This window comes from Eurytemora carolleeae, unplaced genomic scaffold, assembly GCF_000591075.1.
Source record: "Eurytemora carolleeae unplaced genomic scaffold, Eaff_2.0 scaffold932, whole genome shotgun sequence".
Taxonomy (NCBI): domain Eukaryota; kingdom Metazoa; phylum Arthropoda; class Copepoda; order Calanoida; family Temoridae; genus Eurytemora; species Eurytemora carolleeae.
The window spans coordinates 63,449-81,990 of record NW_019396913.1 but is presented as its reverse complement, the minus strand read 5'-3'; the positions used below and the strand labels follow the sequence as shown (position 1 = coordinate 81,990).

At 31.6% G+C, this 18,542-nt stretch overlaps 1 protein-coding gene across 1 annotated transcript; it reads right to left on the bottom strand.

The window, feature by feature from the left end:
• Nucleotides 1–4,615: 4,615 nt before the first annotated feature.
• LOC111710017 (carbonic anhydrase-related protein 10) lies at nt 4,616–16,025 on the bottom strand. Its single transcript, XM_023484018.1, has 13 exons — nt 15,959–16,025; nt 15,297–15,397; nt 14,431–14,517; nt 13,773–13,817; nt 10,732–10,794; nt 9,755–9,812; nt 9,133–9,177; nt 8,451–8,524; nt 7,847–7,913; nt 6,002–6,102; nt 5,825–5,905; nt 5,185–5,289; nt 4,616–4,783 (listed from the first exon to the last, which is right to left on the bottom strand). Exons 1-13 carry the CDS (start codon nt 16,020–16,022, stop codon nt 4,733–4,735), a joined length of 942 nt encoding a protein of 313 aa, XP_023339786.1. The 5' UTR covers nt 16,023–16,025; the 3' UTR covers nt 4,616–4,732.
• Nucleotides 16,026–18,542: the final 2,517 nt, after the last annotated feature.

Sequence of the window (18,542 nt, the reverse complement as noted above, 5' to 3'; positions counted from 1 at the left end):
AATCAAACAAGATCAGTTTAATCAAACTAAATCAGTTTAATCAAACCAAATCAGTTTAATCAAACAAGATCAGTTTAATCAACCCAACTCAACTTAATCAAACAAGATCAGTTTAATTTAACCAAATCAGTTCAATCATACCAAATCAGTCTAATCAAACCAGATCAGTTTAATCAAAACAAATCAGTTTAATCAAACCAAAACAGTTTAATCAAACCAAAACAGTTTAATCAAACAAGATCAGTTTAATCAAACTAAATCAGTTTAATAAAACCAAATCAGTTAAATCAAACAAGATCAGTTAAATCAAACCAATTCAGTTTAATCATACCAAATCAGTTTAATCAAACCAGATTAGTTAATCAAACCAAATTAGTTTAATCAAACCAAATCAGTTTAATCAAACAAGATCAGTTTAATTAAACTAAATCAGTTTATCCCAAATCAGTTTGATCAACCAAGATCAACTTAATTAAACTAAATCAGTTTAATCAAACCAAATCAGTTTAATCAAACAAGATCAGTTTAATCAAACTAAATCAGTTTGATCAATTCAGATCAGTTTAATCAAACCAAATCAGTTTAATCAAATAAGATCAGTTTAATTAAACTAAATCAGTTTAATCAAACCAAATCAGTTTAATCAAACCAAATCAGTTTAATCAAACAAGATCAGTTTAATTAAACTGAATTAGTTTAATCAAACAAGATCAGTTTAATCAAACTAAATCAGTTTGATCAAACCAGATCAGTTTATTCAAACCAAATCAGTTTAATCAAACCAAATCAGTTTAATCAAACCAAATCAGTTTAATCAAACAAGATCAGTTTAATCAAACTAAATCAGTTTAATCAAACTGAATCAGTTTAATCAAACCAGATCAGTTTAATCAAACTAAATCAGTTTAATCAAACCAAATCAGTTTAATCAACCCAAATCAACTTAATCAAACAAGATCAGTTTAATTAAACCAAATCAGTTTAATCAAACCAAATCAGTTTAATCAAACTAAATCAGTTTATCAAACCAAATCAGTTTAATCATACCAAATCAGTTTAATCAAACCAGATTAGCTTAATCAAACCAAATCATTTTAATCAAATCAAATCTGCAGTTTAAACAAGCCATATCAGTTTAGTCAAAATAAATCAATTAAATCAAATCAAATCTCTTTAAAAAAACGAATCTTTTTAATCAAATCAAATCTGTTTAGCCAAGCCAAATCAGTTGAATGTTAAACCAAGCAAAATAAGTTTAATTAAACCAAATCAGTTTAGTCATAGAGTAATAAAACGAAGAGGTGGAGCTTAGCTCAGATGTACACAACCGACCTGTCTATCAATTAATTAATAGATTGGTCGGTTGTGTACATCACGATATGTCTAGGATTTTTTGGTAATTTTGTTATGCCTAAGGTAGGGTGCAGGGCAATAAAAAACCAGAGTATATGTTAAAAAAATCTTAAATAGCTCATAACTTTTTTATGACTAAAGCTACAGATCTGAAAACTATAGTTTTGAAAAGCCCTTGAAAACAATAATAATAAGAAAGATTCAACAATATAATTTTATTCATGTTCAAATAAAACAAACTTATTAGATTTTTGACGTATGTTAGTTTTTTTCTTTCATTCTTCTGCCTACAAAAATGCAATATTCGCATTGAAATGAATTTCTGAATAATCTTCTTTATGAGTTTTATCCTGTGGATATTTTGGATAAAAATGTCTTCATCTTGATGTATGGTTTGGAAAATAGAATTAAGTTTTAAACCGACTTCTTTAAAGGATTTAAGACTCATCTCTTAGGCCACACGAGGGCAAGCAAATATATCTGATGTGGTGTTGTATGAATTGAAGATTTCATTTACCAAGTTAACTATTTGTACTTATTTATTTTTCAGCAAAATTATCATTGTTTATTTTTATTATTTTAGGGTTAGGTTAAGTTAAGAAAATTTCTGGGCATTGCGGTGCGGCTAAGACAGGCTTGGGGGCCGAGGACTGCAGCTAGGACAGGTTATATCTCCTTCCTTAAAATGGTTTGAGCAAATGCAACTTCTGGGATATACTCTTGAGTCTCCCAACCTTGAAAGGTCTAGCCATGCACAATTTTTTGGTATTTTGAAAAAACTCACATTTTTGTTTTGGCACTTTTTCCCGATGCAATATTTAGACATGCTTGTATTGAAATAAACAAAGATCTGAACTGTAATGTACTGCAGTATACAATCCTGTCTTTACAATCCATATTAAGTGTCTATCTAATTATCAATACTTATATTCAAATATCTACATTAAACCACTCCTTAGAAATACGATCGCTCTATATACAAGTGTACATCTGAGCTAAGCTTCACCTCTTCGTTTTATTACTCTATGAGTTTAGTCAACCCAAACCAAATCTAATTAACTAGATCAAAAATCGAATTAACCAAACCAAATAAAATTAACCAAACCAAACTGGTTAGTTTAAGCAGTTAAGGTATGGCTTGTCTTTTTATGATTGTATCATTTTCACCAAACCACATCAGATTAACCAATATTATCTTATAAAAGTAAGAGGAAATTGGACATAATTCTATTATTCTGCACGTGCGACTAACTGTCATTCAGAAATTCGGTTTGTACAGATAATGAAGAGATGCTTATGATAACCCTAAGAAGATCTTGAAATTCTAGATTTTTGGGGGGAGGTCCGTTGATTTTAAATTATAATACAATTTTAGTTTCTGCATTAGCNTTTTCAATTATTGTCTTCTTCTATGCTAAAAACACCTTAATTTCTTACATCAACAATAGATAAGATGAACAGGCAAAATGTTTTCTTATTTTAACCTTTTCTCGTTAAAACTTGATCGGTTCTCGATGATTTGGGAAAACTTGATATTGAAGTTTGTCCTACGAAACATAACACTTGAGAGATGAATTAAATGTTGTCTTTGTTCTTAGAAATTATATGTGGCATTCAATTTTAAACCTTTTGGGGAATAAAGAAAAAGTTAATAGGAATTTCAAGTAAATGTAAAGATGAAAAAGTACGGTTTTTAATTTAAAGGGACTGTACGCGTAATTTAAAGTGACCCTCGATGCAAAGATTGCATTGCCCGATTGACCCTTGAAACCTTGATCTGACCAATAATGTGGAATATATTATGGTTTGTTCAGGTTCAAAAGTTCTTAATTTCTATACTTCCTAATTGTTATGCATTACGAATGCGCAAGCCACTTTTGTAGAGATATCACAATTGAACATAATCTTACAAATTAAAAAATATATTTGATCAGACAACGCTACGCTTTTAAGGATACCGTTGTGAATCGGGGATCCCCATTATTGCATGGAGGGTCACTTGAAATTACGCTTACGCTTACAGACCCATGCAAACATTCTCTAATATTAATATTAGGGGATGCTATCTTTCTACTTCAGAGACGAGTGTAAAAAAGACGTTTTAAGTTCATGGCTTTCTGAATCTATGCACTTATTTTTTTACCTGATTATTGTTAAAATGATTTTATTAAATATTTGTATTTTTAACTACTAAATAAATAAATGAAAGAATGAATAGTGAAAGGGTTACTGAATGAATGAATAATGAACGGGTTACTGAATGAATAAATAATGAAAGGGTTACTGAATGAATGAAAAAAAGGGTTACTGAATGAATTTATAATGAAAGGGTTACTGAATGAATGAATAATAAAAGGGTTACTGAATGAATGAATAAATGAATGAATGATAAAAGGGTTACTGAATAAATGAATAATAAAAGGGTTACTGAATGAATGAATATTGAAAGGGTTACTGAATAAATGAATAATAAAAGGGTTACTGAATGAATGAATATTGAAAGGGTTACTGAATGAATGAATAATGAAAGGGTTACTGAATGAATGAATAATGAAAGGGTAACTGAATGAATGAATTATGAAAGGGTTACTGAATGAATGAATAATGAAAGGGTTATTGACTGAATGAATAATGAAAGGGTTACTGAATGAATGAATAATAAAAGGGTTACTGAATGAATGAATCCAAGAATGAATGATAAAATACTAAATTCATGATGAAGACTGAATAATGAAAAACGGACCAAAACGATTAATTCAACATTATAACCAACCTGCACAAAGGATGAGACGTAATAACAACTTGAAACTTGTTTTTTTGATACTTTTGATCTTTTACTGTCAGGGGTCTTTTTTCGCATTTATTGGTTTCTCAAATTATTTTGCAAAAAATATTTTCTGCTCTATGAATCTATGAATGGAAGACAGACTGAATGATTTCTGTTAAATAGTCTCTGAGGTCTCATCCTTTGTAAGTTTCAAAATAAAACTTTTAATTACTTTGTTAAGTACGATGTGGACTGTCTTTGCCATGGCATGATCATGTTATAATCATGATCATAAAATTTGCTTAATTGCCAGATTTGTCATTAAAAAACTTTCGGCGAAGAGAAAAATTTCAACTTATACTAATAAAGTTGAACAATTTTACAAATCCTAAAGAGTAAGGTGGGTAACGCCCACCACTAACAACATTTAAACGAGAGTCAAGTTAAAATAATATTGTCCAAGAAATAAAATTTCATCTTTTATTTAAACTTTATTGAAAAGATTTTTCAAGAACAGAATATTTACTTTTATTTCTCCAATCTTTTTATATGCTTTCACCAAATTGTGTATAATGTGAAATGTTAAAAATTTTCTAACCAAAAAGTTAAAAACTATTTGTTCGCTTCAAAATGAAATAATGGATTCATCTCGCATTCTGCATCCTAAATACAAAATATTTTTGCAAATTATTCTCATTTAAATATTTCAAAACTTTTCCATCAAATAATTTAATTTTTCATTTTAAATAATTTTGGAAACAAAAACAATTAATGAAATAAACCGTTTTTTGAGGTTAATGAAAATTTTATAATTTTATAATAGGAACAAAAAAACTGTGATAAAGAAAGACGACAATTGATACTCAAGTAATGATTGTGCTGTGGACATTTAACTATTTCAAACTACTTGTAAATCTATTTGCTTTATAAAAACATAAAATATTAAACATATATAAGATTAAATGTCGTCTTCCTGTACCACAGTTTTATTTGTTTTATGTCCATTTTGAGTCTCTGAGCCCCCCCCCCCCCGGTTATTTGTTTATTTTGTTTATATATCTAACCTTTCTCTTATTTAGATTAATATTTGTCCTGATAAGACGACCATTTAGTCCCTGTTCAGGTCTAAAGTTTCCTGCCAGAGGCCCACGTTGATCCTCTTTTGTTCCCTGAACACGTGCATCGGCATTATAAACCTTAACACGTGCATAGAGAAGACGACTATATAAACCTCTTTGTAAAATTTAAAACATATTTCCAATTATCTGGGTTAGTCAAGCTTAAGGATAGAAACCAATTCCAACTAAATATTTGTTTGTTTTTTTGTGATTTTTTTGTTATTTATTGACGAGAAATTTTTCCCACTTCCAAACAAAGTATTAAGGTATCTCATAAAAATTCGTCAATGCATTAGGTTTGATCAAAAAAACTTAATATATCCTTACCAAACTTCTCAATTACCATACTTTTACACTGTTTTTTATTAATACCTTTGTATTTTCACCCTTTCCTGGTGGCAGAAAGGTGTAACTTCTCAATTATTTTAAATAATGTGGGCAAACAAAGACAATTCACTAACATACAATTAGGAGGTCAAATTAATTCAATGTATATTAATTGATAACTTCCATAAACATTAATTTGCTAACATCGATTTTGGTAAAAAAGAATGCTACTGTAATTAAAAGTTATAGAATTGTTTACCTGCATTAATAGTTTGAGATGCTCTCGTTGACGTTTAGTTAAATAGATTGGTTTGTTGGGAATTATCCAAACAACGGATTCCTAAAAATAAAAATAACAAATTAATAATAATAATAATAATAATAATAATAATAATAATAATGATAATAAAAATAATAATAATAATAATAACTATACCTGACAACCTGGTTTTGTAAGACTGCCCTCATATGTAACAAATTCTGTAGTTGCGGGAAGAAGCTTTGTCAATTGTAGATCAGAAAGAGGTTCCTCGTCACCTTTAAAGGGACTTTACGAGCGTAATTTCAGGCAATAATAAATGCAAAGATGGCACTTCCAGATTTGAAACGTTACCCTTTAAACCTTTTCAGCGAGCACAGAGAGCTAAATTTGCTAATCTGTCAAATAGTGTTTGAATGGCCGTAAAACCGGAGTGTACACTAGCGTACAGTGTGAACTGAAAACATCTGACGTTAAAGGTATACCTCGAAAACACCAAATATGCTATGTCTAATGTGGGGTTTAAAGTTCGACAGTAAATATTTAAATTCTGAAACTTCAAGAAAGTAAATAAATTAATATTTCTTAAATGTAAAACAACTTGCAAACACATGTCAACAGACAACAATTATAAGAATTTCTTTATTTTAATAACGATAAGTCCGACATCATCTTTAAGCAGTGAAAGGCTTAAGAGGTATCTTTGTGTATCTGACACACCTTGCAATAAGGTAACTTAGAATTACGCATACAGCAACTTTTAGTCATAGATTGTGTGAATTGTGTAGCATACTCATAATTAGTAGAAAGCAGAATAAATATGTCGTCTTTTTTAAACTTTTACTTGAAATGAAGCTAATGATTTTGTTATTTATAACTGTTGTATTGATCATTGTTGTGATCATTGTTGTGATCATTGTTGTGATCAATGTTGTGATCAATGTTATGATCAAAGTTGTGATCAATGCTGTGAGTAATGTTGTGATCAATGAATTGTGACCAATGTTGTGATCAATGTTGTGATCAATGTTGTGATCAATGTTGTGATCAAATGTTGTGATCAATGTTGTGATCAATGTTGTGATCAATGTTGTGATCAATGTTGTGATCAAGGTTGTGATCAATGTTTTGATCAATATTGTGATCAATGTTGTGATCAATTTTGTGATCAATGTTGTGATCAATGTTGTGATCAATGTTGTGATCAATGTTGTGATCAATGTTGTGATCAATGTTGTTATCAATGTTGTGATCAATGTTGTGATTAATATTGTGATTAATGTTGTGATCAATGTTGTGATCAATGTTGTGATCAATGTTGGAATCAATGTTGTGATCAATGTTGTGATCAATGTTGTGATCAATGTTGTGATCAATGTTCAAAAGTTAAACCACTTCTCTTTCACCTGATTACTGGAGGACAAGAGAAATGGTTCAATTACTTCTACCGAGTTAAACTCATCTAATCATTAATCTGGGTCCAAAGAAAAATATTATTTAGTTTTTCTGAAGATTAGAGATGCGTCCTTTAACTTTTGAAAAACCGGTTTCGAATTTCTTGTGTTGATGGTTTCATATCAATTGAACTAATGATTGATTGAACGAACGTAAGTTTTGGATTAATGTTCAGACTCGTTCAAAATGGCTATAGTCCTCAAATTTGATAAAATATTTTTTTTTTTAAATTCATATTAACATGACTAAATTTATATTTGTTTATATGCTCTAAAAGCCGGCTTGTGAGTTGTGAACAGTTAGTTCAATCGGATATTAGTCCAATCGATATAGCATCGTATCTGTAATTGTTATCAAACGTAACTTTTATACAAAAATGAGGATTAAGAAGAAAATCAAAAGTGTGCACATTGGATAATCAGATTAAGCGATCGGGATTAAGGATATCCTATTTTAAAGTTTTCAGCTCAGATATTATAGAAGGAAAATAATAAAGTTTTAATTAAGTTTTCTTATTATTTTAACTTCCGGAAAACTTTTATAAAATCCAAAGCTAGAAATTATCACCTGCATATTTAATTTTCCCTGCTCCGTCAATTAGTTTTTCCAATTCAAGGTTTGTTATTTCCCCCTCCTTCACATTAAGTAATTTTTTTGTTTTGTCGAGATTTTTCATAATAAAAAATCCGCAATCTTTAATATAAATCTAAGTGAATGTCTGTAGCCAGTACATGTAAAAAAGGCTAAACGAAAGAGCACATTTTTTCTCAAACAGGATTATTTCTTAGAAAACGAAACAATATGGAAAACCGTATTTATTTTGATGTAGGAACACTTTTTTTGCATTAATAAGCTGAAATAATTACCAGAAAGTACGAAGCGCCCTATTGTTAACTAGTGAAACCATAACTTTATGTCGAAAAAAATTGTAGATAAAATTCAGTAAGTCATTTCCCAACTTGAAATTTTCAAGAATACGAAAAAAATATAAATATAATATACCCCAGTTCTATAAATAATATAAATATAATATACCCCAGTTCTATAAATAATATAAATATAATATACCCCAGTTCTATAAATAACATAAATATAATATACCCCAGTTCTATAAAAAATATAAATATAATATACCCCAGTTCTATAAATAAGCTTAGAATGAAAAATGTACCTTGAGTAGAACTGCAATCCCAACAACTCCTTGAGGGGAGGATAGCGCATCCTTCTCCTTACTGTACAGTTCTCCTGCAGTACGATTAGATAATGGAAATATTTACTATAAACCCCACTAAAGAATTTTTGGGGTCAACCGTTCCACACGGTCACATCACTGCCAACTAGACAGATGAGAAGGTAACATTTATGCATGACTTTGCGACATCCTTGCTCCTCTGGCTTTGATTTTAAGCTCAAGTATGAAAAGCAAATTTATCTGTTCACATAGTAATTTTTTAAAACATGGTTGGTCTTCTAATAAATTCAATTCAATTAGATGAGTTTATTGTGACACAGAAAAATCTTGTAAAACTTGTAAAATTAAGAACTGTGCAGAAATCATTTCAAAACTGTTTTCAAAATTATTATCTGAGCGATTAAGATTTCTCATTTTTTTCAATTTCTGACATCTTCTTTTATTTTTGAAAAAAATGTCCGTAATTTCGAAATGCTCGAAATTAAGAAAAAAATGATAAAAATAAATAGACATATTTGCTTTTTAAATCTGTTTGGAAATCCATTTTGAATTAAGTAACATATAAACATATTCCATCTCCAGGAAAAGGAGGTAGCAAAGCGGCCTTTAAGTTTATTTTATAATAAATCGATATTAACTGTATTTTAATTTGTATTATTACCATTATATCCAATGATCTGCAGTTCTCCATCAAACTGTTTTCCTCCTGTTCAACAAAAGAAACAAAATAAATGAAAATCTCCCTGTACAATGATCAAGCCGTATGGCATTTGTGAATTCTTACTAACGTCTTAGCGGCGCGCCTAGGGGTGATGTCGGGAATAATTTTTTCTTAAATTGCTTTTTAACAACATTGTAACTTTAAGTTTTTCGCAAAACTTTTTGTTTTGAATTATTGCAAACATCCATAAAATTTGTTTATCCCATGAGTAAGAGTTAAAGCTAATTAATTATTGATGATATTGCTTTTATCGATTAGTTATGGCTGAGTAAATATCGAGTAGTTATGCCTGAATAAAAATCTGTTCAAAAGCAGGAAAGATGTATAGATTGTCGGCTTAATGGAGGGACGACAAATTTTTAAACAGTATTTTGGGTTTTTTAATAAAAACAATAATCAAAAGTAAGGAAAATTTTAAAGGANGGGGGGGGGGGGGGAATGGAATTGCCACTTGCCATTGACCCTCTTAAATTCCGAGTACTTTTATTTTCTAAAAAGCGGTTTTGTTGTAAACAAATGATAACAAAAAAATTGTTTAATAAAATTATACTAATTGTTGTGCCTATAGTATGCTCACTGCCAGGCCCTTCATCCCCCCAATGTAAATCTATTTGCCAGACCTGAAAAAAAGCAGAAAGCTTCACTGCGTTATGGTTTATCGATAGATGCCCCCACTGAGCTGTGATAATTTTTTGCGCTAAGCAAAGTATTAAAGTTTGTGTGAAAGATCAAAACCATAAATTCTCTATTCAATATCTCAATTTTATATTTGTATTTATTTATATATATAGAATATGAATTGTGTATCATTTGTGATTCTATGCCAGACAATTTTTTTAGTATAATTCTTCAATCAAAGTAAATTTCCAGTTAGATAGATAGATAAACAAATAGACCTTTATGGATGGACAGATAAATAGATAAATAGATAAAAGATAGATAAATAGGTCTATGGATAAATAGATAGATAGATAGATAGATAGATAGATAAATAGATAGATAGATAGATAGATAGATAGATATATAGATAGATAAATAGATAGATAGATATATAGATATATAGATAGATAGATAGATAGATAGATAGATAAATAGATAGATAGATAGATAGATAGCTGGATAATATCTAGTTTTGAAATATTAGATTTTGTGAGTAGAATATATAAGGTTGGAATGCTTCAAGGCATTCAGAATATTGATATGTTTATATATTTATATTTATATTTATATATTCTAAAATATAAGTTGCACAGGTATGGCTCTTCATATAGGCAGATATTCATTAAAAAATCTAATGACTATTTTAAAGTTCTTTCCCCTTGCCTTCTCGAGTTTTTAAAATTAAAGTTGAAATTGTAAAAACTTGAATATACTTTTTTTATGCAGATCGTGGAAAAATGGCGCCATTTTTCATCTGTGCAAAGGTTATGACGCCATTTTGTTTATGGTCTGAAGCAGAAAAGTATAACATTAATTTTTCGCGATTTTGTTCTTGAGCGCCATACACGATGTCATCTCATGTTTTTTAGTTTTTCACACCTGGTAATTGTATGAAAGAGAAGCTCCGCTGACATTTACAAGATGGCGGTTTCCTGGTTCAACCTAGATATTTACAATATGACGGTTCCCTGGTTTAACCTAGATATTTACAATATGGTGGTTTCCTGGTTCAACCTAGATATTTACAATATGGCGGTCTCCTGGTTCAACCTAGATATTTACAATATAGCGGTTTCCTGGTTCAACCTAGATATTTACAAGATTGCGGTTATCTGGTTCAACCTAGATATTTACAAGATGCCGGTTTCCTGGTTCATACTAGATATTTACAAAATGCCGGTCTCCTGGTTCAACCTAGATATTTACAAGAAAGCGGTTTCCTGGTTCAACCTAGATATTTAAAAGATGGCGGTTTCCTGGTTCAACCTAGATATTTACAAGATGGCGGTTTCCTGGTTCAACCTAGATATTTACTAGTCAGCGGTTTCCTGGTTCAACCTAGATATTTAGAAGATGGTTTCCTGGTTTAACCTAGATATTTACAAGATGGTGGTTTCCTGGTTCAACCTAGATATTTGCAAGATGGCGGTTTCCTGGTTCAACCTAGATATTTACAAGTCGGCGGTTTCCTGGTTCAACCTAGATATTTACAAGAAAGCGGTTTCCTGTTTCAACCTAGATATTTACAAGATGGCGGTCTCCTGGTTCAACCTAGATATTTACAAGAAAGCGGTTTCCTGCTTCAACCTAGATATTTACAAGATAGTTTCCTGGTTCAACCTAGAAATTTACAAGATGGCGGTTTCCTGGTTAAACCTAGATATTTACAAGATAGTTTCCTGGTTCAACCTAGATATTTACAAGTCGGAGGTTTCCTGGTTCAACCTAGATATTTGCAAGTCGGGGGTTTACTGGTTCAACCTAGATATTTGCAAGGTGGTTTCCTGGTTCAACTTAGATATTTAGAAGATGGTTTCCTAGTTCAACCTAGATATTGCAAGGTGGTTTCCTGGTTCAACCTTAAAATTTACAAGATGGCAGTTTCCTAGTTCAACCTAGATATCTGCAGTGTGGTTTCCTGGTTCAACTTAGATATTTACAAGTCAGCGGTTTCCTGGTTCAACCTAGATATTTAGAAGATGGTTTCCTGATTCAAACTAGATATTTACAAGATGGCGGTTTCNTTCAACCTAGATATTTGCAAGATGGTTTCTTGGTTCAACTTAGATATTTAGAAGATGGTTTCCTGGTTCAACCTAGATATTTAGAAGATGGCTTCTTGGTTCTATTTGTTTTTTTCGAACAATAAAAATTATATCCTCATAACAATTAAATAAAGCTTGAAAAGTTCTGAATAGAATTTTTTTTTGATTAATAAATTTGTTTTTCAGTTTAGAACAATGAATTTTTTATATGACATGAAAACTGGACAAAATTAAATATGAATTGATTTAAAAAAAAAATTTAATTTAATTCTGTCGTTCAACCATGGACCATTTGACCAGATCAAATCTGTTTTGTTATAGTGATAGCCAGAAAAATTTGGAATAGGAAGACGACTTTAAAATCTAGTAATAACTTTAATACGTCTAACAAGCATTAGAAACATCAATTGTCAAGTGTTAACAGACCCATTTCACTAAATTAGTGGATTTAATACGTATCTATAGTAAAACTATTTGCTTTTAAACAATATCTAATACAATTAAGTTTTACTACAATGTCGTCTGGCTATTCCATTATTTTCTGGTTATCACAATATAGTATATACATCCAGAGTTTGCTGAAAAAATTAGTTTCGTTCAAAAGTTGGTCTCGAACTTGTTTAATTAACTTTTTGGATCAATTAATTTACAATTTTTCTAAATGCTGCCAAGAATTTTGTTTAATATAAAATAATCCTGGCCGGAGAAATCACACTCAGGAAGTTTCAACTGATCATGATTCATGATCAACACGCGTATCATGATCATCATATGATTCATGATCAACACGCGTATCATGATCATCATATGATTCATGATCAACACATGATCCATCATCAGCACATGATTCATGATCAACACATGATCCACGATCAACACATGATTCATGATCAACATATTATTCATGCTCAACCATGATTCATGATCAACACATGATCCATGATCAACACATTATCCATGAACAGCACATGATTCATGATCATTATATGATTCATGATCAGTCATGATTCATGATCAGCACATGATCCATGATCAACTGTCAACCCATGATCCACGGTCAACATGATTCATGATCAACACATTATCCTTGAACACCACATGATTCATGAACAGCACATGATTCATGAACAGCAGATGATTCATGAACAGCACATGATTCATGATCGACAAATGATTCGTGATCAATACATGATTCATGATCAACGATCAACACATGATCCATGATCAGCACATGATTCATGATCAACACATGATTCATTATCAACACATGATTCATAATCAACACATGATTCGTGATCAATACATGATTCATGATCAACACATGATTCATGATCAACATATTATTCACGATCAACACATGATTCATGATCAATACATGATTCCTGATCAACACATGATTCATGATCAACACATTATTCATGATCAATACATGATTCGTGATCAATACATGATCCATGATCTACGATCAACACATGATCCATGATCAACACATGATTCATAATTAACACGTGATTCATGATCAACACATGATCCATGATCAACACATGATCCATGATCATCACATGATCCATGATCAACACATGATCCATACTCGACACATGATTCATGATCAACACAAAAAACTGCGCAAAAAAGTAAAAGTTAGCAAAAAAATTGCGCAAAAATATGGTCTTTTCGTGGAAACTCTAGCTGTTACTTTCGATTACTTTTTGACCATTTAAACATAAACTTTTCTCTTTGTTTTTGCTCTTTTATACTTTTATCGGATGCGTTTTAATTTTTAAATTATGGACAAACAAAGGATTGAACACAAGTTAAAGAAAATCTAATTCAATTTGTCAATTCTAATTTTACAAAAAAAAAATATATATTCACCAGAAATGAAACTGTGTGTCCGGTATTCACAACTTTCCCCCGAACCTACAATAATTGTTATAGCATTTTTATCATTTTCCCCGAACCTACAATAATTTAGATTTTTATCATTTTCCCCGAACCTACAATAATTTAGTATTTTTATCATTTCCCCGAACCTACAATAATTTAGCATTTTTATCATTTTCCCCGAACCTACAATAATTTTGCATTTTTATCATTTCCCCGAACCTACAATAATTGTAGCATTTTTATCACTTCCCCGAACCTACAATAGTTGTAGTATTTTTATCATTTCCTCGAACCTACAATAATTTAGCATGTTTATCATTTTCTCCGAACCTACAATAATTTAGCATTTTTATCATTTCCCCGAACCCACAATAATTGTAGCATTTTTATCATTTCCCCCGAACCTACAATAATTGTAGCATTTTATTATTTTCCCCGAACCTACAATAATTTAGCATTTTTATCATTTNGTTCGTGGTGAATCGGACATTGTCATCTTTGCATGGAGGGTCAATTAAAATTACGCTTACAGTCCCTTTAAACATTATTTTCTTGCATTAAATTTGTAACTTTGTGTAGAAATATTGTAGTTTTTGCATTTTTTTTTGTAATTCCAGATTTGACAAAAAAATGATTTTGTTCTTACTTTGCTTGGTGTGATATATAGGTCTGGGAGCTGAGGGTCATACAGTACAAGTTTAGGCTCAATATCCACAGGGCTCTGTCGTTGACCCTAAAATATTTCATGTTGAACCATGGTAGAATTATCCGGCGTCGCCCGTGCCCATCACTCTAGGTGTTGTTTTCTGTGCCTGTCCCTTAGTTTTTTTTCATTTATTAAATGGCCCTCTGTGCCTGTTAAAGGCAAATTTGAAGGCCTATGTTACCCAGAGCCCTAAAAATATTTGTGTAGATTTTAATTTAAGAGATTAAAAAAATGGAAAATATGAAGAAACTAAATAAAACTATATTTCATAAAAACATATTGATGTCTACATAACTGCCTAACCCCATTCTTAAAACCCGGGTTCTAAAACTGGTTTTTACAACGATACCTCGTATTAAGTTCATGCGTGTACGCAACATTACAAGGGTTGGCCCCGCACTGCTTAAGCTACAAACCTTACCAAAAAATTGAACATCACAAAACAACCAAAGGGGCAAAGTAACTGATATTTACCTGGTTGCAGAGTAGCTAATTTATACCTGGTTGCAGAGTAACTAATCTATTCCTGGTTGCAGAGTAACTAATCTATACCTGGTTTCAGAGTAACTAATCTATACCTGGTTGCAGAGTAACTAATCTATACCTGGTTGCAGAGTAACTAATCTACATGGTTGCAGAGTAACTAATCTATACCTGGTTGCAGAGTAACTAATCTATACCTGGTTGCAGAGTAACTGATTTATATCTGGTTGCACAGTAACTGATTTATATCTGGTTGCAGAGTAACAAATCTACCTGGTTGCAGAGTAACAAATCTACCTGGTTGCAGAGTAACTAATCTATACCTGGTTGCATAAAGCCCACTCTGGATTAATGAGCCCCCAGAAGCTGGGACCAGAAATACCATCATAAGTCCACCATTCTAACCAGTTTACACAGTAGACGCCTACAATGTCAGCTAAGTAATATTCCAAACTCAAAAGAAAGATTAAATGTTTATGAAAACTACTCGATAAGGGATTGTTGGTGTAATTTCAGGTCATTCTCTGTTATAAGAGTGACATAATGTCCGATTTACAATGGTACAATTGAAACCTTTGTCGATGATCGAATGTGAAATCCTTTTTTTTCAATCTGAAAATTGATTGTTTTCAATGGTTGTTTCGCTGTAAAAGGCCAACGTTGTGAATCGGACATGCCAGTGTTTTAAATGGAGGGTGACTAGAAATTAATTCTGTCCAAAATATTCAACTGATTGCAAAAAATAACAAACATTTTCTAATTTTACAGCCTTTTTTTTCAAGATCTGATTACCTCTGAACAGGCTAGTACTTTGCCAGGTATTTAACGACAATTTATCAATGGGGCGAAGAAACAGATTTGTGCAAAATGGTGGTAATTGTATTTTATCTAAATAATTTCAACGTATATGTATCAAAACTTTTTAATACAATTTCAAATCTCTCTAAGTTTAGAAAAAAATCACAATTTTTTAACACTTTTTTACCAGAGAACTGTAGAGGAAGGTATAGCAGCAAAATATTAAACAGTTTTGGATTCACTCCCTTCATTTTATTTCTATATTTTACTATTATTAAGTTTGTAGTTCAGTGTTAAACTTTACACATTAATGATTTTACGTCAAAGAAGACTTAAAGAAACTATATAAATTCGCTGGGCGCTAAAAAGAATTAATATAAAAATGTTTAATAGAACATTTCAATTTATTTTTTATTTTCTATTAGGGCAAAAAGGAGATAAGGGCATGAGAGGATGAGAGAATGAGGATGAGCATGAGAGGATGAGGATGAGAGGATGAGTATGAGAGGATGACGATGAGATGATGAGGATGAGAGGATGAGGATAAGAGGATGAGGATGAGAGGATGAGGATGAGAGGATGAGGATGAGAGATTGAGGATGAGAGGATGAGGATGAGAGGATGAGGATGAGAGGATGAGTATGATAGGTTGAGAGGATGAGGATGAGAGGAGGAGGATGAGAGGATGATGATGAGAGATTGAGGATGAGAGAATGAGGATGAGAGGATAAGGATGAGAGGATGAGGATGAGAGGATAAGGATGAGAAGATGAGTATGAGAGGATGAGGATGATATGAGGTTCAAAGCAGAAATGAGGACGTACGTATCTCTGATTGTTATTGTGCCGCCAATCTCCAGAGTCCAAGAATCCTCCTCGAACAGTCCTCTATTCGCCAGAACACCGGTACAGAGGATCTCAGCGGAAGCGGGTTGGCGCAAAGGAAAAGTAGTCTTAAATTTTTGAACTATGTTCAGAAAAAATTCTTATAGTTAGACCCATAAAACTCTGGAATAGGACGACGCAAAAATTAAGCAATCTGACATGCATTTTAGGGGTTGTTATAAAGCAAATAGTTTTGCCAGTTGCTTTATCAATTAATTCAACGAAATGTGGTGTTTCAATCGTCTTAAAAGTCTTAATTTGAGTCTAAAAGTCGTCTTCCTTTTTCACAATTCCTTAGGTCCTATTGTGAAACATAAAACATCTTAACGTCCTTCAATTTTGTATGGCAAAGTGTGAAAAATCTGCAGAATTGGCCGAAAGACTAAAATGTTAAAAAAAATGACTCTGTAAACATGATGCGAAGCGCCACTGCAGTCTCAGTGATATTAATGGGTAAAGTCCTGGTGTCCAATCCTTATTGATTAGGTTTATTGAGAAGAATAGTGGTATTATCCAGTCCATTGAAGATATATGTATACTTTCACAGGCTGGAGTTGGGGAAACTGGGTAGAAAAACTAGATTTACTGTAAAGGGTTGATCCATATCCATACACAATAGTACCCGTAGACACTTTCCCGTAGACACTTTGTATGAATTGATAAAGAGCGAAATGTTTAACTTTTATTATCATTAATTTTGATTTCTTTTTTCATTTTCTCGTGGATTTCTGCGCCCGAAACAATAAAGGAAAATATCCGAAATAATTAAACACCTTTAAGCCAGAACAACGACGATGTATGCCTCAGTTTTGATCAAATTAAGGTTTAAAAGGTACAAGATGAGAATAAGGTACGCTTCTCTTTAAATAAAGAATCAATTGAAATAACAACAACTATCCCTTCATGCAAAGATAGCAATGCCCGATTCACAACGATACCCCTAAAGCCTTCGACTGATTCAATGCTGTCTGACTTATTTTCGTCAATCTAAAAAGACGTGTTTGTAAGCTGTTTCAAGTTTTAAAAATATTAATATTCACTTTCTTGAATTGGCAGAATTTAAAATCGTTTAATGCTAAATATCAGCTGTGTTGAGGTTAAACTGTTTACAGAGTCCACCGCAATCTGGAAGGATTCAAGTGGTTTTCCAGATATTTAAACAAAGAGCTATCTTTATTCGATAAACTGTCTCTGCATGGAGGGTCACTTGAAATTACGCTTACAGTCCCTTTAATATTTAAACAAAGAGCTATCTTTATTCGATAAACTGTCTCTGCATGGAGGGTCACTTGAAATTACGCTTACAGTCCCTTTAAATCCCTTGTTTGTCCCACACCCTTAAACTAGTTTCTAGATATATTTCTCAATCTTGGAACTTCAACACACAGGGATACAGGCATAGAATAGATACATACAGTCACAGATAAAAATATTTTAAAAATACTTTTTAAAGCGTGTGTAAGCATAATTTCAAATGACTCACCAACAGAAGTGGATTGCGCATTTCTACTGCAGGAAAACAATTATCAGAATTAAATAGTTCTCAAGCTAGAAAAGACGTTCTTTCACAGTCTATTTAAAATATGAAAAGACGGACTTTAAGATTGTATATTTGTGTACAGTTCCTTTAAGATTGTATTTTTGTGTACAGTTCCTTTAAGATTATAAAAGAAAAGAATATGTATCGGAGATGACGGAGGACAGAGGAAGGAATCCTTTCATTAAAGAAGTTTTGGAATTCCTTCGATAATTAGATCTAATCCTTCACTAGATAGATAGATATATAGATAGACAGATAGATAGATAGATAGATAGATAGATTAATAATGATAACTGTTTTGCACAGACTACTCTCTTATATTTGCTATTTTGGTTTTTCCAGCAACC